The sequence below is a fragment of the Ovis aries genome, chromosome X (genome assembly GCF_016772045.2).
Source record: "Ovis aries strain OAR_USU_Benz2616 breed Rambouillet chromosome X, ARS-UI_Ramb_v3.0, whole genome shotgun sequence".
NCBI lineage: Eukaryota > Metazoa > Chordata > Mammalia > Artiodactyla > Bovidae > Ovis > Ovis aries.
Window position 1 is genome coordinate 43,951,597 of NC_056080.1, and position 24,009 is coordinate 43,975,605.

A 24,009-nucleotide genomic window follows, 5' to 3' on the forward strand; every position below is an offset into this window, starting at 1 on the left:
TACTCCTTTGGTTCAATTGCTCTACCTTCTATATGGGTTTTCAGAGCCACTTTTCATAGAAATTATTATTAAAAAATAATCTATCCTACTTTCCCATTTCTCTATTCAGTGAAGGACCTAAACCTTAAAGGCTACATACCAATTGTACATGATATAAACTATGCTAGACCGAAAACATTACGTAGTGATATAAGGACTGTGTTACTGTATAAAAAATATCTCATGCTTCATGATGGATGACACATATCTGTAACTGAACTAGACAAAGAGTTCTGGCTTAGAGGATAAGTAACTTTACCAGGGACACATAGCCTGTGCAGAGAAATGATTTGCAGCCAGGCCTGCCTGACTTCGACCCCACCCACAGCATCTACTCCATGCAATTCCGCAGCAAATACCAAGTAATGATTATGTAGTGAAAAAGAAGGTTTTGAGGGGTTGGAAGTAGGCAGCCTCGTAATTCTTGGAAACAGCCTGAGTCAAGAACCACCAGCTCCCAGAAGACTGTCAAACACTGGCAGAATTTCTATCTCTGCTTGTGCAAGTCTAAGTGTGTGTGTGTGTGGTGGTGGTGCTGGGGTGTGGGGAGACAGTGGTGTCAAAATCTCCCAGGCGTTGAAGGTCATCTGTTGTGAGAAAGTTTACAATGAATGTATTAATTTAGCTGTAGGAAATACTCAGCCTTGTATACTCACTCATTCAAGTAAAATGGAAGGAATACCATAAAGCGTGGAAGAGGTGTTTTACAGAAGGTGATAAAACATGAAGCATAATCCATATAAAACTATAGTTTGTTAAGTCTAGTTACTAGTCTCAGGGAAACAATCTAAAACTGTGTTGGTGTGCAAAATCAGTTGAGATTTCCACAGCTTCTCACTGAATACTGCTAGGATTACTGAGTCAGCACTGAATTGTCTTCCTTTTATTTTGAAATCCAACTAAATATACCTTGTTTATTGGTTACGTTATTGAAAATATATAGAGTCCATGTTTATGAAGGAAACCTTGTTTTCATCTGTCCATTAATTTGTTCCTATCCCTGAAAACTGGAGGTGTGCACTGTAACAGATCTGTTACATGAAACTTATCTCATTAAATATATCTTTTGCAGAGAGTAACAGACCGAAGGCATTTTTTCTTCTCCCAATTATACTATGGATTGAAAGGCAGAGTAGTGACTTTTATTTGCATCTCAGACACGGTCAGAACAAGAAGGTGTTACTGTGGTCTAGGACATGCTGTGAGGGGTAGAAAAGGGTTTTCTGGGCTGAAAGCTTCCCTGAGGATCTTAATTTTGTCTTCTCTCAGGCCTGTCTACAAGCAGTCCCAACTCCTCCCATGAAAGCCCCACTAAGATCACAGCAAAAGAAAGCAACATTCTGGAGATAACCGCTTAACAATTTTTCGTCACTGCTTTTTCGTATAACACTATAATGAACTACTGGTAAAACACCGGTAGCATGGAAAATTTGGCTCCAAAGTGCCGCCAACAGACCTTTGGCGGTGGGGAGCCGTGGTCAGCGAGCCAGAGCCCCGTGGGTGACTCTTCAATCCCTCTGGCCGGGGGTGAGGGGGCGCGAGCGAGGGGATCCGGGCCGGCAGCGCAGGCCTGGCCTAGGGCGGCGTCCGAGCCCCGGGGCACTGGGCCGACAGCGGCTTTCCGAGCGCGCTCCTCGCGGAGGCCATTACTTCCAGCAGTGCAAAAAGTATGCTTTCTTCGGAGGGCGGAGGTCAGGGGCCTTGCGCCGCCTCCTGGCGATGTGACCTTTAACAGGCCCTCGAGGGCCCGGGACACGCGGAGCACAGGATGCCGGAGCCGCGGTCGGGGACCACCCCGGAGCTCCTGGGCAGCCAAAGGCCGTCCATGGCGTCCTAGCTCACTGCTCACGCCCGCCGCGGGCGGTGACGGACCTCGCCCTTCCCCACCGTTCCCCTCCCCCTCCCGAGCCCGCCGCGGCTCCCCTGACACGGTCCGGACCCTCCATTCTCTGCCCCAGTATATTTAACTGGCACAACCTAACCCGCTGCTCCCTCTCGGTGACAACCCTTCACCCGGACAGACGGACCCAGCAGCCAACCATCGGTCAGAATTGGCGGGCCTCCTGCTCCCTGTAGGTGGTGGCCTCGGTGGGCGGGGCTCGGGCAGCTAGCAAGTTGAGTGGAGCCACGGCTGACGTGAGTCAACAAAGGTCACGTGAAGCGAGCGGGGCACTTCGATTGGCTGCACCAGCCGGGCGGGGAGGGGGGGTCACGGCGGCGGCGTGGGGTTCGCTGTGTGACACAATTACAACAACTTTGTGCTGGTGCCGGGGAAGTTTGTTTCTCCAACGAATTCCCCCCACATCCCTCAACCCCGCACGCTCCGGCCGTTCCCGCTGCCCCCGCCCGTGGCTGCCCCTCGCCCGCCCCCGCGATGTGACCCAACAAGCCGAGCCGCCGCCGCTGCCGACCCGGGGGCTCCGCAGCCCCAGCCGCCGCCGCCTTCACCGCCGCCGCGTTGGGATTTTTCGTCGCTGCCGCCCGCGGCGGAGGAGGAGGTGGCGATAAAGTTGGTGTGCGGGTCCCGCGCGGAGGTTGGGGGCGTCGTTGCGGGCCCCGGCCCGCGGGGGGGTGTCAGCTTTGGAGTTGTGAATTCGCTGCGTTTCCATGAAATCCAGCGGAGTGTCGCTCGCTACCGCCGCCGCTGCCGCCGCCGCTTTCGGTGATGAGGAAAAGAAAATGGCGGCGGGAAAAGCGAGCGGGGAGAGCGAGGAGGCGTCCCCGAGCCTGACAGCCGAGGAGAGAGAGGCGCTCGGCGGACTGGACAGGTATGGGTCGCCGTCACCCACCCGCCCGGTCGGCTCCGGACGGTTGGCGCCTCTCTTCGGGGAGGCCCGAGCGCGGTTCGCCTCTGGCGGCGGCGGGGCGGGCACCTGGGCTTGGCGCTCTCGGTGCCGTATCCGCCGCCGCCGGGGCCTCGGGATCGGGCAGGGATGGGTAGGTAGGGTTGCCGGAGCTCTAACGAGCCGCGTGTGTGTCTCCCCACAGCCGCCTCTTCGGGTTCGTGAGGTTTCATGAAGATGGCGCCAGGACGAAGGCCCTACTGGGCAAGGTAAGGCAGCCGCGGGCTGGAGTGCGGACACCGTCTCCCCAGCCGGCGCCCTGCTCGTCCCGGGCCCCGCGGCTCGGCCGGCGCTCATTGTGGCCGCGAACTAGGGCCGAGGGGCTTCCGGAAAACTATTTTCTGCTTTTGGTCTCCCCTTACGCCCGGATCCCTCGCTTGCTCCCTTGCGAAATCGCTCTCTCCTCTGGTAGCTGGAGGAACAGAGACGGCAGCGCTTTGGGGCCGAGCTCAAGTGGGTCGACAAAACTGCCTGTTATTTTACGGCTTTGGGGGAGTCGACCGATGATCTCTCCGAGGTGCCTGTTTAGGGTCAAAGGCTCGTAAATGTGTGCGGATTTCCCCACATTTCCGACTTACTTGCCTCCCGTGGTTTTTCTTTTCCGCCAGGCAGGCTGTTCGGGAAATGTACTGTTAACCCAACGTTTGGGGTTTTCTTGTGTCCCTGCTCCCAGAAGGAAAGTTGCACGTAGTTTAGGGCAGTGAAGAGTTTGCATGGGGCTGTTGACAGGCATCTCAAGGGTTATGGTGTTTTACCTGAAGTTGGGTGACTTGTTTACTTTTTGAGTCTTTCTGCTATAGAAATCCTGCAGTTACTTATGAATGTGTTTTCTCCTTGGAGCCTCGTTTCCTGTGTTTCTCACAGGGGAGGCCGAGGGGAATTCGGGGTGCAGACTCTGTTTATTTGTGTGGAAAGTTGTTGGCACTGTCATTTAGTTAAGTAATGGCTGCTCCTATCGGCCCAAGATGGCGGGACAGGGTGGGAGGAGAAAGTGAAGGGGGGGGGGTTTGGGGGAGGGAGGAGAGGTAAACATGGAAATAAATAGTAGCGATGAATAGGCCTCTACTTCGGAGTGTGTAGCTCGGTGGGTGATTAATAAAAATTATCCAAGATTATTTGCATCTAGCATTCTTGCACCTTTCTCAAGCTTGGAAGCCGCATTCATAAGCCTGGTAAATGCTTATCAACCTGTAGCACATTTAGTTATCCATCCGTAAGCTATTGAACAAAGGCAGCGGAGTCTCGATCTGTCTCCATCAGTTTGTCTCTTGACCAAAATCTGATCGAAATGATATTTGAATGCTCGGTTCTTAATTGGGACCGTGAAACTTGGAGTGTGCCGCGATAGGTGTTGCATCCATTAAACATTTTCTTTTCTAGATGAAATCAGTAGGTTTGCATTTGATACCTAGCATTATTCTTGCAGTTGAGAAGGAAGTTTGAAATGACTGAAGCCTTGCATTTTATTAAGTTGATTTAAAAAAAAATACGGTTATCCCGAATTTTTGTCTGCAGTTTGGAGTCACTAATTCTTTTATCTGTAATTACACTTCTGTTTTTGTTTCAAAGTAACTTAAGTGTAAGGGGTTTCGAACACAATAATGACCCAAAAGCTAAACTGAAATAATCGTCAGTAAGCTCAGTCCCTTTGATCCATAGAGAAAAGTTGAATTAAACTTTGACTATGTAGGTATTAATTGGCTTCATTAAAACTATCGCCGGAAAAATGAATAGCGACTAGCTCTGAAATGATTTAAGCATAAATGATTTAAACCTTGAAATTTCTTTTCAACCTGCGTATTTAAAATATTTTACTGAAGAATACTTGACTGTTGTCAAAGTTGTCATTTCAAAAGATTAAGCAAAATATTTAAATTTAAGAAGCATTGTATTTTGGATTGATTATCTCCGGTCTGGTAGGGGGTTGGTAAAATGGTCCGCAAATATAATACATTTGGAATAGTTTGGCCAAATCTATTGTTTTGGTTAGGATTATGAAGAAATAAATGGAATCTGATGTTATACGTGGATAATGTGTAAAATGCTAGTTGATTTTATGTCTCAGAATGCTTGTATTTAGATGGATTCACAGTGAGTGGATCGTGCTTAACATTGTATTTCAGATTGTAATATTGAACTCTGTAGTTAGTATGCACTACTGACTTTAAATTGTAAAATAACATTTTCAAGTATTTGTGAAAACGTGCTTTACTTTCTTGATGTTTGACTGCAGTAACATAAATGAGAAACTTGGGAAGGTTCATTATATTTTGTGGCAGAATGAAGGCTTCATAAAATACTGGGTAATTTTGATAAACTACTAAATATTTTGTTGAGCTAAAGGAAAAAAAAAATCTTCATTACTTTAGACCCCATGCCTGTGAGGTCCTATTTAGATCAAGACTCATTAGCCTTAACATTAAAATAAAACATTCTAGAGTATGTGCTTGCAACCGCATGCAGTTCTTGGTTGCATCTTTGTGAGCTTGAACATAACAGTGAAATGTGTAATGTAAAGCTTGATATTATATGATCTCTCACCATGAGTTTGGATTCTGAATAGAATGAATGAGCTGGAATCTTGCTATAGGAAGTATTGAAATATTTAGTTTCATCCATCTTTTGAACAGCCCTGGTAAACAGTATTTTTTTTGTGTGAAATGTTGAGCTGTGTTGGTTTCAGAATTCTTGTTCCCTGAAAGTCTTAAAAATGAGAGCTGGCTTTTCTTTGTTGGGGTTGGTTCAGGCTGCTTACCTAAGGGCAGATACTGGAATTAAATAAATCACAGGACTCTTTTTAGCTATGATTTTTGTCATTACCCCATCTGGCTGTCCGCCCATCAAATTGAGTCGGCACCTTGTATAACTTTTCTTTCTGACAGAAACTTAGCTCTTACTACTTGCTTTTAACATTTATTCATATACATTATTGAATATTCTTTCAAGTTTTTAAATTAGGTTTTAAAAAAGGTTAGCTCCTGACCCAAAAGATTTGGAAAGTTTAAAACATTTACTAGTAAGTATCTCTTCTTTTCCCCCGAACTTGTAGGTTCCTTTTCTAGTTGGGAGGATACTTTATCCAAACTGCTGATTTCTTTTAGTAGCTGAATGCATTTGTCAGACTAATTTATATTGGAGTCATTGAAAGAATTTCTGTTTGAATGATTTCCATTTGATATACAATGCTTGGGGGTTTGGATTAAAGAGAAATTAGTAGTACATGTATTATTTTGTAGTAGTACCTTTAAAATATCTTTAAAAGATTGTTAATAGCAAGTAGTTGCTTAATCAGAGTTCTTGAAATATAGCATGATCTTGACCAATTTTTTCTTTAATGCTGACCATCTTTTGGTATCATAATTCAAGACACTTATTTTTTTAATTACAGTGGAGTTACTGAAAAGTAATTAAGAAGTGAAACATTTTAACAGGAATTAACTATGGTGACTTAGCACATTTAAAAAAATCTTTTGGGTTATTCTTGTTTTCAGTTAATAAGGATTTGTGTTAAAATATATATTAATGTATAGCATGAATATATTGATAGTGATACTACATTTGTATTTATAGTAATTATATAATGCTAAAGGGTTGGAATCTTTTGTCAAGAAACTATGCTAAAATACATAGTTGTTCACTTTGAAGTACCTTTATATCATTTTTAAGTTTGTGTTAAATACTGTTGGGATTTTTTTTTTTTTTGTAATTCTTTTAATCAATAGATTATGTAGAATACCTGAAAGTAATTTCTCCCTCATTGCAAGCAGATTCTTTACCATCTTAGCCACCAGGGAGGCCTATGGATCATTTACTATCTTAAAATGTATGTACTTTAAAAAAAATACTTACTTCTTTTTCCTAGGAGATAATTAGCATGAAAATAGTTGGAATTTAAAATTCCGGGGGCAGTGGAAGTAGTTTAAGATCCATTAAAGCATATGTTTTCCTAAATTTGGTTTGCTTGCATGTTAGTGACTATAGACTACCACTGTGGTAGTGGTCAGTTGTGTCCGACTCTTTGCGATCGTATGAATGGTAGCCCACCAGGCTCTTCTGCCCATGGGATTTCCCAGGCAAGAAGACTGGAGTGGGGTGCCATTTCCTGCTCCTGGGGATCTTCCCAACCCAGGGATTGAACCCACGTTTCTAATGTTTCCTGCATTGGCGGGCAGATTCTTTACCTCTAGCGCCACCTGGGAAGCCCAATGTATATGGTAAGGGAAAATTATTAGGTTAGTTGTAGAAGGTGACTTTTTTATACTACAATATTTGGATGTTGATATTTAAAATTATATTCTATGTATATGTTTTGTTTGCTGGCACTTTTAAAGGAATATATTCATTTCCAGTGCTAAAAGAGATGAATGTTTGGGTTACAAAAGTAACTGCAGAATAATGTCACACTTCTCTGTTTCAAAATTAGGTTTTTAATTTGATGCATCTTATAAAAGTATTTTCAAGTTTGAAAAGTTGTCTTGTAAATTATAGTCATTATTATTTACCTGGACAAAGTCTCAGGCAGTTGCTATACATTTCCTAAGATTTTGATAATTTCTTGTAATAAAGCTATAGTCAGAGATTATACAAAGAGCTTGCTTATCTGGCCACACATTAGAATTGCAGGAATATATAAACTTGCACTTTAAGTTCTGAATTCTTTCCCCTCACCGGATAGCTCTTTTTGTACAATCAATTACAAATTGAAATGACATGGGAACATTTAACTGCCACCTCTGTACATTTCAGGTTGTTAAAAACTGTGTGAGAGATGAGTTTTTGTGATGTAGGTGGTAAAGTGGAATGGTGGGCCATGCACTTTGAACCAAAGTGAAGGTTCAGTGCTTGGCTAGCTACAGAGTAAAAATATCTTTTTCGGACTTGATTATGTAACATTTTAGTTTTTATTTATGTAATAATAGTACTATTTTGCAGATTTGAAAAAGTTTACTTTCGGTTAAGCTTACTTTGAAACTCATTGTGATGCTTTGAACTCTTTGCAATTGATGTTAATGAATTAAAACACTGTGAATTAGTATTTTTGAAGTGTATCCAGAGATCTAACTTATGTTACAAAGACACCACTAGATTGTCAAAGAATTGAAATGGTGGTTATTTAAGGCCCACATGTATTTATTTGTAAACTAGTTAATTAATGAAGTTTAATGAATACATGATCGACAGTCTTACGTACTCATATCAAAGCCTCACGTACTCATATCAAAGCCTCACATACAATTCTATCAGTTTTCCCTACTGGTTTGTAATTTGTCAACGGTAAATTAAAGCAACAAATAATTGAGTACACTGAATACAAGTCGTCTGTGCAGGAAATACGGAGATAATGAAGATATCCCTTGTCTGTATTGAAAACTTACCGCTCCCTTAAAGGGTGAGGTAAGTATGAGGATGACTATCACCAAAACATCAGTGGCTGAGGGAAAGGGGAGTATTCTGAAGGTTTACGATACAGGTCAATTTAACAATTTACAAGTTAGAAAGGGTTATTTTTTGGCCATCTTAAAAACATTGATTAGCAAGCATGAACAAAAGCAGTCACAGGAACCTGTTTGTGAAGCTGAAGGGAGTACCAGTGTCTATCAAGGACCTTGCTGGAAAGGTGCTTTGGTGGCACCTGTTACACGCAGTGTTACCAGCAGTAGACATTAGCCCCATAATCACCTGGTCAGTGGTGGAACACAGGGCTGGATGGGACTCTTAGGCTGTGTGTGCACTGTGGACAGTATTGGGATCCTGGATTTGCTGATTCTTAGGCCCGTTCATGCAAAAGTGGAGATGCCTTTGCACTGTTTCGAGCCAAGCCACATTAACTTGAATATCATTCACTGCACTAATGAAACCTTACTTCTGATATTCCTTATGCTTCCTAACACATTCTCCTGACTAAAGTAAAGGCAGGAGAAGCATTGGCTTTATAGGGTGCTGTCCTGGCTCCTGTCTTCCTCAGGTCTCTTCTTTGTAGATTTAACTTTTCTGGACTGTGTATTCCTGATTTGGGAATTTCAAAAGTTAACTAAGAGCCCCTGGATTTTAGATTATTGGAGTTAACTTGAAAAATTATCCAATAGTTGCTGGGTTAAAATTAATGAAAGCTCATGAGACAGCATATCCTGATATATTTCATTTTTTTTCCTTGAAACATTTGAGAATTTATATTATGTAACATTCTGTATCAGACATTTAAAACTCAATTATTTCACTAGTATTTTACAGTACATGAGTTAAATGGGGAAGGGGTGTTCATATTTGTGAGATAATTGCACAATGGCTTCTGGGCTAGCTTGATTTACAGACACCCTTTTGCATTTATCTGGTCATTTGTTTCAACAAATTGTGTACTTTGAACACCAAACCCCGGTAGAGAAAGACAAACCAGGCTCTTAGCTCCTTGTACCTGGGGACTCTTGTAATCTGCACCTTCTTTCCCTAGATAGGTAGTGCTGGAGATGGGCAGGACATTGATGGCTCCTGCAAAAACACTCCTTGCTTTCTCGGATCCCCATTTTCAGTTTACTCTTGGGGCAGTTGTAAGTTGAGTTTCAAAGTTCTACCCGCCATTGGGCCTTAGCGGGATGTCTCCTATTAATAGGATTGGGCTTGTTTCTTGATTGTGTTTATTGGAGATGGTATTTCTTGACTTCTTTATTAGCACGGCATCTTTTAATTTTGTTTAGGAACGCATGGTTTAAAATCAGATTTTTGCCTTTAGCAGACGTTCAGACGGTCATCTGCTGTGTTTTCTCTCAGTCTTTCTCATTTTGTAGTAATGCTTACCTTTGTTATGAGTTCTTAACTTGAGATCCTTGAATGAACGTTCATGGGTCAACTTTAGGAATTTTCTGACCAAGTTTTGGTAAGATATTCAAGAAGTAGTTAAATAATAATCATATTTGTAGTACAAAACAGCCCTAGGGTGAGGAGGAGGGGAGATTTTAAACTAGATTTCTCTGCTGTTGTGATTTTGTTTTTTAACCTTAGATGTGCATTACCTTTAAAATAAGTAAGCATGCTGATAATGAGTATACCAGAATTATATTTTGATTGATTAAAGATGGGTTTTATACTGGTGTGTGTATAGTTAGAGATACCTGTGAAGTCCTTTTTGTCACGTTGGGATACTTCTCATCTTAATGGTCCTTCAGTCAGGATAGGGGTAAATGAAGTAGAGATGTGTATACTGTTTGGTCCTATTTCTTTCTTTCCTCACCCTCACCCTGGTCCTGTTTCTTTGCATTTGTTTACATGGTTGTACTCTTTCTTCATTTTGATCTTTAGCATCTGTTTCATTGATGACTTTATTTTTGGGTCTAATTTGGCCCAGGATGACATTTGGGACCTAATTAAAAACTATAACCTGGAAGGGTGGGAGTAATTCCTTAGTCAGAGAATTTTAGGTTTCTCAGCCAAATTATGGGCTGTTTGCCACTTCTGTAAGCTTTCACTTATTTTCTCTCACTCATTTCTTTCTTTTATTTTATCTTTACTTCTCTACATTTCTAAAACAGTCATCATTCTGTTGTGAATGTGTCCTTGTATTTTTGTGGTTTTGTCTGTGTGGCAGTATTTTGTCTGTTATAATAAATAAAATATACTACTACTAAGTTTATTCTCATGAAGAAGGTTGGGCTGCTTCCCTGGTGGCTCAGATGATAAAGAATCTGCCTGCAATGTGGGAGACCTGGATTCAATCCCTGGGTTGGGAAGATCCCCTGGATGAGGGCATGGCAACCCACTTCAGTATTCTTTGCTGGAGAATCCCCATGGCAAGTGTATTATATAAGATCATCTAGTTTATTTTAATTGAGAACAATGGAAGGAACCATTAGATAAAGGAATCTAAGATAAATTTATCTAAGGAATCCTATTTAGGTAAAGATAAAGGATTGTTTTCTCACTAGATCTATTGTATTGTGTTCACTAGATCTTTTTCTTTAAAAAAAAAAAAAGAAAGAAAGAAAGGAAACAGTGTATTAGAGGAAAGGTTCAGTCTTTTGAAAAGCAGAGAAAATCAACCAATCATCACCAATCATTACCCACCTTCAACAATTTTCAGCTCATAACCTGTCTTGTTCATCTGTATTTTACCCTGTGCTGCCATTATTATAAAGGAAATCTCTTAATCCATAGATATTTCAGCTTGTCCCTGAAACATAGGGCTTCCCTCATAGCTTAGTCAGAAAAGAATCTGCCTGCAATGCTGGAGACCTGAGTTCAATTCCTGGGTTGGGAAGATAACGCTGGTGAAGGAAATGGCAACCTACTCCAGTATTCTTGCCTGGAGAATTCCATGGACACAAGAGCCTGGCAGGCCACAGTCCATGGGGTTGCAAGAGTCGGACACGACCAAATGACGACACGACCAAATGACGACGACTGAAACAGCCACAATGCCTTTATTACACATTAAAAATACCTTGTTTATTAATTTTTGGTTGTGCTGAGTCTTCGTTGCTGCATGCGGGCTTTTTCTAGTTGTGGTGAGCAGAGGCTACTCTTTGTTGTGGGGCATGGGCTTAAAATAACTTCTTAATATCAAATATGATTGAGTCTTAATTTTTTTTTGCCTTATGGAAGTTAAGAATTAGTTGCTTGGGAAATAAGTAGCGAATAGATATTTAGCTGAATATATGTGAATTTGTATTATAGTATTGTGGTGGAACTCTGTAATATTAATAGATACAATACATGATAAGAGATAATTTTTTCTAAGAACTTTGTGAATCTTAGTTGTTTGAGTCTGTTTGGATAGTTTATTATTTAGGGACAATTTATTTTTAAGATAAAATAAGCATTTTAGGTTTTAGAATTTCAGGTGTTAGAATGAAAACTAGAAAAGCTTTTACTTTGTTTGATTGGTTTGTGAAATATTTGTTAAACTGCTGTGAGTGACGGACTCTCCCAAGTCCTGGGGCAACAAGTAAGACTTGGCCTCTGTCCCTGCAGTCTATGGAGAGAGATGGACAGAGTGACTATTTGATATTGTAAGTGCCGTAATCAAGGTGTATATGTAGTGTTCTTTGAGCTCTCAAATGATGGCGCAATTAAAACATTTAAAACTTTTGATTGTTGGTAATTTAAACTATCCCTACAAATTCCCAACGTTTTGGAGCAGTTAGTTTAGGCTGGAGAAGTGGGTAAGAGAAACTGCACAAAGATGTAACATTTTGGTCTTGGTTATCAAACGTGAATAGAATTTGAGCAAGAGGAATAAGAGGGCAGAGAGTTAGAGGTATAAAGTTGAATGGTGTTTGGGGAATTGTGAATAATTTAGTGTGGACTCAGAGAGATTAAGGTTGTCCTAGTGGGATAGGTGATTGCAGCCATGAAATTAAAAGATGCTTACTCCTTGGAAGGAAAGTTATGACCAACCTAGATAGCATATTCAAAAGCAGAGACATTACTTTGCCGACTAAGGTCTGTCTAGTCAAGGCTATGGTTTTTCCTGTGGTCATGTATGGATGTGAGAGTTGGACTGGGAAGAAAGCTGAGCGGTGAAGAGTTGCTGCTTTTGAACTGCGGTTGGAGAAGACTTGAAAGTCCCTTGGACTGCAAGGAGATCCAACCAGTCCATCCTAAAGGAGATCAGTCCTGGGTAGTGTTTGGAAGGACTGATGCTAAAGCTGAAACTCCAGTACTTTGGCCACCTCATGCGAAGAGTTGACTCATTGGAAAAGACTGTGATGCTGGGAGGGATTGGGGGCAGGAGGAGAAGGGGACAACAGAGGATGAGATGGCTGGATGGCATCACCGACTCAGTGGGCGTGAGTTTGAGTGAACTCCGGGATTTGGTGATGGACAGGGAGGCCTGTTTGCTGTAATTCATGGGGTCGCAAAGAGTCGGACATGACTGAGCGACTGAACTGAGTGGGATAGTTCGGTTCAGGAGGTAATTGAGCATGTGGCCCCCATCACTGTAGATCATAGGAAGTTTTGAGGAGTCACTGAACTCAACTCTCTAATGAGGGGAAGTGAAGTGACATGACCAGGATATTATTGACTCCAGTGAGAGGGATAAAGTGGAGAGGAAAGGGATCCAGTTGTTAAATACTGATGGATAGATAAGACTACATGAATTTTAGAATATAATTTTGTTGCTACTTATTAGATGTATATCTTTGGGCAAATTATTTCATCTTTCAGAGGCCCGATTTTCTTATCCGTAAAATGGAAGTGGTGATAGGTTTCTGTCAGGCTATAGCATTTTACGGAGAAAAGAGATGTAAAGTGCGTGGCAGTAGGCCTGCTGTGGAAGGCTCAGCACAAGACGATGTTACCGCCTCGGAAAAGACAATTGTTAAAGCGAGTCTATAGTTTAGGAATGGGGTGGGGGGTACAGAGGCAGATTTGAGATCTCTTGAAAACACTCTTCCTTGACTTTCCTAACGTCTGACTACTTTGGCTTTCTGCATCTCAGTCTCCTTTGCAGGGAAATTCTGTTCTAGATCTTTACTCTGTCTGCTCCCAACTTGTATGTATGCTTGACCGAACTTGATTACTTTACCTGGTATCTTGAAGACATCTTAAACTGAACATATGTAAGCTGAATTTATCTTTGGTTTTGATGTTCCCTGTCTTAATAAGTGGCACTTATCATTTCCCTTGCCAGAAACCTTAGAGCTGTTTTTAACTCCTTTTTTTTCTTAGCAAGTCCTGATAGTCAGCAAATCTTGACATTTCTACATCTCAAATTTCAAATCTGTTTTTCTCCATCCTCAATGCCACCATTCTAATTGCAGCCATGGTCCGATCTTTGACTTCTGAAATATTTGCATGCAGATTTTTTTGAATAGATATACTTGGAATAGTGCAAAATTGTAAAGTTACATAGAGGAATTTGCAGTAAAAAGAGAATCTCTCTCCCACACCATCTCTGGGTTAGATATTTCTTATTCTCAGGCAGCCACTGATAAAAGCTTTGTTGGGTAACTTCATATTTCAACACGCACAAGTATATTCTATTATATATCTTTTTCCCACACAAATGCTGCTGCTGCTGCTAAGTCGCTTCAGTTGTGGCCGACTTTGCGCGACCCCATAGACGGCAGCCCACCAGGCTCCCGGTCCCTGGGATTCTCCAGGCAAATGAGACCATACTATATTCAAGTTGTTAAAATGCTTTGTTAATTTTGCTGCTTGCCATATGAAAATATTACTTGTTTTTATATTGAATTGTCTTGGACTTGAGAGTTCTCTCATTCAAATAGTGAGATGTTGGTCAGGAGGTTGGTTTGGTTGATTAAGTTACTTTGAAGCCGTGTTACTACTTTTATATGTGGTATAAAAGGTAGAAATTCTTCAACACGCAAAAGTTTTAATTGAAAGTATGTTCACATGTCTTTTCCTACGATAGAAGTTGCTTAATTTTATATGCCGTGAACTCAGTTGAAGTAATTGGCAAAATTTGCCTTCATATTTTGATTTTATTGGTACGACTGATATAATTTACTCCCTGAATGTTTAAAGAAGTAGCCATAGTTTATACCACTTAATATCTTATATTTGCAGGAGTCACTCACCTTCTTGACTTATTCTTGGTTTTTATTATAGAAAAAGAAAAATAGGTAAACTTGTATTCTTGATTAGTCACAAACAGTACAGGGCTTAGTGTGTTGTTATGGGCCTCCCTGGTGGCTCAGATGGTAAAGAATCTGCTTGCAATGCAGGAGATAACAGGTTCCATCCCTGGGTCAGGAAGATCTGGAGAAGGGAATGGCAACCCACTCCAGTATTCTTGGCTGGAGAATCCCATGGACAGAGGAGCCTGACTGTCCATGGGGTTGCATAGAGTTGGACATGACTGGGCAATTAACACTACTAGTATGTTATTTTATGTAGTCACTCAGTCATGTCGAACTCTTTGTGACCCCACAGACTGTAGCCCGCCAGGCTCCTCTGTCCGTGGAATTCTTCAGGCAAGAATACTGGAGTGGGTTGACATTCCCTTCTCCAGGGGATCATCCTGGTCCATGGATCAAACCCAGGTCTCCTGCATTGCAGGCAGATTTTTTACTGTCTGAGCCACCAGGGAAGCTCTCTAGTGTGTTACTAATTTGTAGCAGGATACCTTTGTTTTCATTATATATTGACTGGTGGTGGAGTTGGAATGGTGGTACTTTAGGTTTTTGAGGTTATTAACCATTTGAGGGCCAGTGTAGCTGTAGAGATTTTGTATATGATTTTGGAGAGTGTATGGTTTCCTTTAAGCCCAACTGTGGACTCCATTGTTTTCAGCTATTTAGTTTTCTCTATTCTTGGGTAGAAGTGTTAACAATAAGAGTATGCTGAGAAGATAGAAAAGCTTTAATACCACTGGATTGGTTAGGCTTAGATGCCATGGTTTATATCACACGCTTCTGTGGTGTTCCATGATCACTGCCATATTCTGTCACATTCTCCTCTACTGATTACAAGGGTGCTAGGGGAAGAGAATGTGAATTGATCCCTAGAGAACTTATTGCTCTAACTGGAAAAATCTTTGTAAGCACATGCGCCCTTAACATAGTTAATAGGCCTTAGAATTGTTTCTCAGCCTGGGTGTTCAAAATACTGGCTTGATTGGGAGGATGTGTGATATACTGGAAAGAACAGTGGATCAGAAAACTGAAGACCAGTGTTTGAGTCTGCTGCCTACTTTGTCAACTTGCTTAATTTTTATGGTCCCCAGTTTAGCCGTCGGTTAAGATGAAGGGCTACAGATTAAGAATTTCCAAAGTGACTGTCTAGCATCAGAATTCTAGGTGGTGGTTCATTTGAATTTTTAGGATTGATTCAATTTTGGAGATTTTGATCCAAAAGGAGGGCACAATGGAACTTTGTTCTGGATTGTAATTTTCTTTGATTGCAGCCTCAAGCTTTCAAGACCAGAAATGAATGCAGGCACATAATGTAACTGAGAATTGTATGTTTTGGTTAGTCTAATATGATAAATTATTCAGTTAGTCTTTGATTGATTTGAAAGTTAGCCTTATTTATTAATGGTGTTTTGACTTCTCCAAACTACTACTTTTTTATAGTTGGAATTATTTATTAGGTCAAATCTGATGTTTCTAATTCTAGAATATGGGTATAATTACTGTGTGTTTACCTGTTTATTAGGAACTCATGACAGGGCTAAATGAATTGTCAGACATGAATTGATAAGAAATGTCACAGTAAATATGTACTATTAGGTAGAGACATTTGGGTGTTAAAGATAGTAAGGCCCCTCAGTTTCCGTAAAAGTAGCAAGAATTGGCTTTAATTGAGGAACTTTCCAGACTATTGAATGTGAACTTTTATTGTTGAATTTGGCTCTGTGTGTGTATATGTATGAGTATATTGTGATTATATGTTTACTCTAAGCTTGTTAATCAAAAAGATAGGTCTGGAGTTTGTACCTTAGGTTCAGAGTATAACTCTTAAGGAGAAACTTTTTCTGTAACACTTTTTCAAAGTGTTTATCTATAAATGGATAGATAAGTGGGTCTTCTGTCATTGAAGATATTCAAATTTGCTCATTGACACTACTTGGCCAGGATGTTGTAGACAGCATTCAGACATCAAAGGATAATATTTACTGTTATCCGTAAAGATGATTCAACCCTTAGTCAGGATTCTGTGAAAAGAAGTAGCTGGATCCTGAATATTTGTTTTGTTGGATTTGGTTGTCCTTGCAGAAGTGGACAATACCATGACTGATTCATAATCGAGTGTATATATTTCTGTAAATTGCAATTTTTTTCTGTTTACTTTGTAAAAATTGACTGTTTATTTAGAAACAATTGTAGATTCACATGCACTTGTCAGTAATAAGAAATCTAGTACAATGTCATGACCAGGATATTGACATTGAGATAGTCAAGATACAAGCCTGTTTATCTCAAGTATCCATCATGTTGTCCTTTAGAGCCGTATTCACCCACCCCACCCCCACCCCCAGTTTCTAACCCCTGGCAAGCACTGATCTATTCTGTTGCTATAATTTTGTCATTGAAAAAAACTTATATAGGTGGGATCAGCGTATGTATCGTATAGTTTGTTCCGTGTTGTTGATGTACCATGGTTTCCTTAACCATTTACTTGTTGAAGGAGACTTTGAGTAATTTTTAGTCTGTGGCTATTGTAAATAAAGTTGCTGTGAACATTTTTGTACAGGTGTTTTTGTGAGCCTAAGTTTTTCTGGGATAAATGTCCAAGAGTGCAGTTGCTGCTGGTTGCTTGTTTAGTCTTATAAAAAACTGCCAAATTGTTTTCCAGAGCAGCTCTACCATTTTACATTCCCATCAGCAGTTCCCACCAGTGTTCTAGCTTTGTTGCACCCTTCCCAGGATTTGGTGTTATTATTTTTTTTATTTTCCATATTCTGATAGCTGTGTAGTGATAGCTCATGGTGGTTTTAATTTGCATTTCTCCAAAGGCTAGTGATGTTGAATGTCTTTCATGTCCTTATTTTCCTTCTGTATTCAGAAGGAAATAGTCACCTCTGTGGTGAAATGTCTGTTCATGTCTTTTAGAGTATTGATTTGAGACCTTTCTTTTTCTCTGATGTACAAATTTAGTACTATATATTTTCATTTCTGCACTGCTTTAGTTGTGTCCCACATATTCTCGTATTTTCATTCAGTTCTATGGGTTTTTAAATTTCCTCTTCAGTCCTTGGAATATTTAGCATGCTTCCCTGGTGGCTCAGACGGTAAAGCGTCTGCCTGGAATGTGGGAGCCCCGGGTTCGATTCCTGGGTCGGGTTCGATTCCTGGGTCGGGAAGATCCCCTGGAGAAGGAAATGGCAATCCACTCCAGTACTCTTGCCTGGAAAATCCCATGGACGGAGGAGCCTGATAGGCTGCAGTCCATGGGGTTGCAAAGAGTCGGACACGACTTCACTTTCACTTTCACTTTCAGTGTGTTACTCAGCTTCTGAGTATTTGGAGATTTTCCTGTTTTTACTGTCACTGATTTTTAGTTTTACTGTCAGTGACTTTTTAGCTTGATTCTGTATAATATTCATTCTCTCAGTTGACATGTGTTTCATGACCCAGGATGTGGTCTCTCTTGAGGACCGTTCCATGTGTGCTTGAAATGAATGTGTATTCTGTTGGATGGAATGTTATATACATGAGAATTCGATCTTTTTGGTTGATTTTATTGTCCAGTTCTTCTATATGCTTACTAATTTTCTGTCTAATAGTTCTACCAATTAATGAGAGTGTGGTATTTCTATATTTCCAACTATAATTGTGGAGTTGTCTGGTTTTCCTTTTATCAGTTTTTGCTTCTTTTTCTTTGAGGCTCTGTCATTTGATGTGTACATAAGTTTGTCATATCTTCTGGTGGGTTGTTCCTTTTATCATTATGTAGTATCTCTTTTGCTCTTGCTAAAATGGCTAGTAATTTTATTTATGCTTAAGTCTACTTTATTGATAATAATATTGCCATTCTTGCTTTTTAAAAAAAAAAAAACCAATGTTTACATGTATGTCTTTTTCCATACTTTAACTTTACCTGTTGTATTTAAGGTGAATTTTTTTGGGGGGGAAGTACAACGTATTGTTAGATCATTAAAAAAAACACACTCTTCCAGTCTCTTTTAATTGGTATAGACTGTTTATACTTAAGGTAACTGTTGATATATTAGAACTTCAAGTCTGCTAGTACTATGGCTTGTTCCTCTTTCTGGTTTCTTTCATTCTTGCTTCTTTCCTCCTTGTGGGTTATCTGGATATATATTTTTTTATTCCATCTTGATTTGTAGTGTTTTTAAGTGTATCTCTTTGTATAGACTTCTTAGTGGTGATTCTCGGTACTGGAATATTCATATGTAATTTATCGCTATCTTCTGTTGTGGATGTTTTACTACTGCCAGTGAAGTGCAGACCTTAACTTCCATTTAGGCCCTTTTGTCTGCCCTCTTATGAAATGTAATTTTCTAAAGTGTTTTCTCTTAGTAACATTGAACATCACACCAGATGGTGTGATAAATTTTGCTTCAACCAGCAAATATGATTTATGAAACTCATGCATTGTATAATATTCTTATTATACTTACTCATGATCTTATATATTCCAATGTTCTTTTTTCCTTTCTGAAGTCCCAGCCTTCTGCTTTCATTTCCTTTCTATTTAGAGAACTTTTCAAGTCATTTTTTCAGGATAACTTTATTTCCCTTCATTCCTGAAGGATATTTTTGCTGTATATAGAATTCACAATGTACCGTTCTTTTTCTTTTAGCCATGGAAAAGGTGCTATTTTCTTCTGTTCTCTGTGGTTTCAAATCAGAAATTTGTTGTCATTAGAATCTGTGTTCCCCTGTAATTAATTTATTGTTTTTTTCTGGCTGCTTTCAAGAATTTTTCTTTGCATTTAGTTTTCAGAAATTAAGTTACGATGTATCTTGGTGTGGATGTCTTTAGTTTTATTTATCTTGGTGTGGGTTTCTTTCATTGAGTTAATGTGTTTCACCACAGCTTGGAATTTTTTAGACATTATATTTTAGAATACTTTTAAAATCCCACCTTCTCTTCTTCTGGGACTCTGATAAGAATTTTAGCTCTTCTGTTTTTGGGTCCCTGTAACTCTGTCCTCCACCCCCAGTTCCCCAGTCCGTTTCCGCTTTTAGGTTGGCTAAATTCTATTGATCTGTTTGCTGTCTCTGTTGTCTGACACTTCTGTTTAGCCTGTCCAGAGAATTTTTATTTTGAGTATTAAATTTTTTAGTTTTGTAATTTCCACTTGGTTCTTTTAAAACAACTTTCCTGAGACTTAGCATTTTCTAATTTGTTTCAAGAGCAGTTAAAATAGCTTGTTAAAGCATTTATGTTGACTAAAACCTTGGTCAGACTTATGATGCAAGGCAGGACTGGATTCACCATAATTGACTCCCGCTCCCCAGAGGTGAAAAGCTATTGGGCAAATTTGGTTGTATCTACTCAAACCACCCATAAACTCACCATTCCAAATAACTTAACTTTCCTGCATAGTCGGGCACCAAGGTGCCAACATTAGTGAGATCCGCCACATCAAAATTGCCAACTCAATGGAAGGCTCTTCTAGTAGGCAGGTTACTGTCACTGGTTCTGTTGCCAGTATTGGTCTGGCCCAATATCTAGTCAGTGCCAGGCTTTCTTCTGAGAACGGCATGGGCTGCAGCTGGAACAGTGTAGGTTTACTTGTAACTCTTTCTCCTGTTTTCCCATGATCCAGCTGTGTAATTTCCAGTCAGTGATTCCAAGTTTTAGATAAGTTGTAAGTGTTCAATTTCTGCACAACTTTATCATCCGCTACTAATTTAAAAATCATTCTCTGCTCAGCTAATAATGCTGGAATCCATATTTAGTTTTATAAGCTTTTCCCTATTTTTAGTTTTGTTTGGGGGTTTTGGCTTAGGAGTTTTATCCCTGTTTGTCGATAAGAAATATAAGAGTGAAATGTTAATAAACTTCAGTGTAGTTGTGTTAATGTCAAGAATTTAAAAATTAAAAAATGGATTGGTTAAACAAGATCTTTGTCAGATAGTTTATCAAAAACTTGGTTCATCTCAGTGTTGAATCTGTTGATTGTTTTCTCTCATTCACTTTATAGTTTTCTGGTTTTTGGTATGGTGGGTGATTTTCAGCTGTGTCCTGGACATATTTGATATCACTTTATGAGAATTCTAGATTGCATTCTATTTTTATAATAGGTAAAAATCTTTGTTGAGCTGTAATGCCAGGACTGGGTGGCTATGTAGATTCACCTTCTGACTGGGCCCTACTGACAACCACCCTGGGAAAAGTAAAGCAGTGAATCATACTGTCTTGGTATAGACTGATGGGATGCAAGTTCAACAGCTGCCTTCACTGATAATCTTCCTGACAAAAGTTGGGCACCAGTTTACACCACTTTGTTGCCTCTGAGTATGGGGGGTATAAGAACAGCTTCCTGATGAGTCATGCTTCTCAGCAAGAGAGAAGTAGTGGAGGGCTAATTCACAGCACTCTGATGCTGCAGGATGGAGCGTCAACTCCCCACTTGGTACCACTTCCCCTGAGCTGATGCCAAGTGGTGGTGGGAGCTCATTTCCCTCTGGGCACCTCTGGCACCCAGAGAATGGGTGAAGTGGATTGTTGGCTGCGTCATCTCTTGACTTTTGCATCCAGTCTCACTGCTGGTTGGGTGTGGAGGTTCACCTTTCCACTAGTCCCTGCTGACTCCAGGGATGGGGAGAGGGTGGACTGCTGACTGGCTCCAACTCAACACTTTGTTCAGTCTCGATTCCAGATAGAGTGCTGGTTCAGCTCTTATCTGCTTCTTGCTGATACCAGGTGTGTGTGTATTCCAATGTAGGGGTGACTAATCCTGCCTTGTGCACACAGCTTTTTGGGTGGTGGTTTCAGCAGCCCAGCTTGCCGTTGACCCCACTGACACTACCTTAAATGGATGAACCTGAGCACCATTGGGTGTGAAAAAAGATAAGCTCTCTTTCAGTTTTGCTGTAACCCAGCACAGGATTATTGGCGCCACCCCTCTGGTTCTGCAGGGCCTGGAAGATCTGCTGCTGCTTTCCTCATCCATACCATCTTGGCAGGGGAACTGGAGCACCCCTGTGTGAGGGATAGAAGATCAACTGCCTGTTCTGATCTGCCAACACTATCCTAGTAGGGGACTTGGATTGACACCACCTGCTCCCCAGTCTGGCTGAGAGGAAGAGAGTATGGAAGATTAGCTGCATGCTTGACGTCACTGAAACTGAAGGGTTTGCATGGAGGGTTTTCCATTGGGGTTTGGGTGGAGTATGGTGGATATTGCAGAAAAGATTTCTTTGGGTTAGGAGGAAAAAGCCTTTTCTTGGGGCTTATTTGCCTGTGACTTGTGATGGTGAAGCAGCATCCTGAGCTGGAAATAAGGGAGGCAGTAGAACCCAGGGAGCTTAACTGCCTTGTCATTCCTCAAGTTTTGATGTCTCTAAGAAGTCCACTGCCTTTTCCTCATCTTTCAGATACCTTCTATCTTTGGCCAGTATCTCCTATATCTCCTATGTACATCCAGGATTTTTTTAGTTCTAAGAGGGTGTACCTGAGAGGACAGAAGTTACTCCATTTTGGTGGTGTTTCAAGTCCTCCATTGACTTTTATGGTAATTCAAGTTTGGATTGTGAAAATTTGTACCTCAAGATACTCTATCATATGAAGTAAGTGTTTAAAAAAATCTAATTTATAGGTAAATCTTTAATTTGACAATATCCATCATAACATATTTGATCATAACATATTTGCATTGCAAAGTTGTTTCCTTGTATCAGGGCTTGACCTATAGCTGTTACTATTTTGGGGACAAGGTTTAAATAACTACAGTGCTTGCTTTTGACCCAAATGGTTTCTGTTACACTCTTTAAAGAAAGCATATATTTAGATGTATAGCAAGAAATGGAAAGATAAGCTGGATTATAGCAGAATGTTACTGTTTTGGTTTGCCATCAAACAGCAGTTAAATCTTTAGATTCCCAAGACAAATATACAAATAGAACATTCTACTTCACTTGCCATTTTAAGGCCAGCAGAACAACATAATCTTTTCCAAATTTGAAAACACTTAAAACGGACAACATGATTGAGAAGTTTTTAGTAGGAGAGAGGTGGTATAGAATTTTTTTTACCAGGGAGCAACCAGGGAAGCCCCATTGCGTGTTTCTTTAAACCTTTTTTTAACATTAAAAAATATTTATTTTGGCTGCATTGGGTCTTATTTGCAGCATGTGGGATCTTTAGTTGTGGCATGCAGACTCTAAGCTGCTGTATGCATGCAGATCTCGTTCCCTGACTAGAGATTGAATTGAACCTGGGCTCCCCCTGCATTTGGAGTGTGGACTACCAGGGAAGTCCCTTACTTGGCTGTTTTTACTTCACATAGAAGAAAATTAATTTAACAACCAAAAATGTATTTGTTTACTTAGGTAGTTAACCTTTCATGGTGCTCTCTTTCTTGTGTGTTTGAGTTATTGTCTAGTATTCTTTCATTTCAACATGAATGATTACCTTTTGTATTACTTGCAGTGCATGTCACCTAGTGGCAAATTCTTGATTTCTCCTTCATGTTTAAGGATAGTTTTGTTGGATGTAGGATTATTGGTTGATTAGCTTTTCCTTTCAACAGTTGAACATGTCATCCCATTGCCTTCTGGCCTCTGTGGTATCTGATGAAGAAATCAGGTATTTTATTGAGGATCCCTTATATATGATAGATCATTTCTTGTTGCTTTCAGGATTCTTTTTATTTTCTGAGTTTGCAGTGCTTCTTAGTGTAGGTCTGAATTTAATTATTTGGAGTTCATTGAGCATTTTGGCTGTGAGATGATTATTATTTTAAAATTACTGAGTTTGGAAACTTTTCAGCCATTTTTTCATTAAATATTCTTTCCCTTTCTCAACTCTCCTTCTGTGACTTCCGATTTGCACATTTTGCTATTCATGATTTCCCATAGGTCTCTGAGGCTCTGTTCATTTTTCTTTCTCTTGCTTGACTGAATAATCTTAGTTGGTCTATTCCTAAGTTCATTGATTCTTCCTGCCTGCTCAGATATATTTTTGAGCCCTTCTAATGTATTTTTAATATCAGTTATCATATTTTCTACTTGATCTTTATGTTGTTCACGTGCCCAGTCGTGTCTAAATCTTTGTGACCCCATGAACTGCAGCATGCGAGGCCTCCCTGTCCCTCACCATCTCCTGAAGTTTGCCCAAGTTCACATCCATTGCATTGGTGATGCCATCCAGCCATCTCATCCTCTGATGCTTTCTTCTCCTTCTGATCTTTTATATATATATATATATATATGTAATTTTTCTCTGTTTATTGATATTGTTTGACACATTGTTCTTATATATACACTTGGCTTTAGTTCTTTAGACATAGCTTCTCTTAATTCTTTGAACATACTTAAAATAGCTGATTTAAACTCTTGTCTAGTAAGCATATCATCTGGGCTTCCTCTGGTACAGTTTTTATTGATTGCCCTTTGTTCTGTGGATGGACCGTATTTATTTTTATTCCTTTGCATATCTAAAAATTTTGGTTGAAAACGGGGCATTTTAATATGATAGAGCAACTCTGGAAAGCAGGCTATTCTTCCTCTGCAGCATTTGCTATTGTTACTAT

The 24,009-nt window shown here is 40.2% G+C and overlaps 1 protein-coding gene across 22 annotated transcripts in view; it reads left to right on the forward strand.

Moving 5' to 3' along the window:
- Positions 1-2,286: 2,286 nt before the first annotated feature.
- The window catches only part of KDM6A (lysine demethylase 6A), a 181,268-nt gene continuing 159,545 nt past the window's right edge, over positions 2,287-24,009 (forward strand). For all 22 annotated transcript variants that reach the window (XM_027963010.3, XM_027963012.3, XM_027963011.3 and 19 more), the window contains exons 1-2: positions 2,287-2,807; positions 3,028-3,091. In XM_027963010.3, coding sequence (XP_027818811.1) covers positions 2,647-2,807; positions 3,028-3,091 — 225 coding nt within the window. In that variant the 5' untranslated portion in view covers positions 2,287-2,646. The remainder of the gene's footprint in view (positions 2,808-3,027; positions 3,092-24,009) is intronic.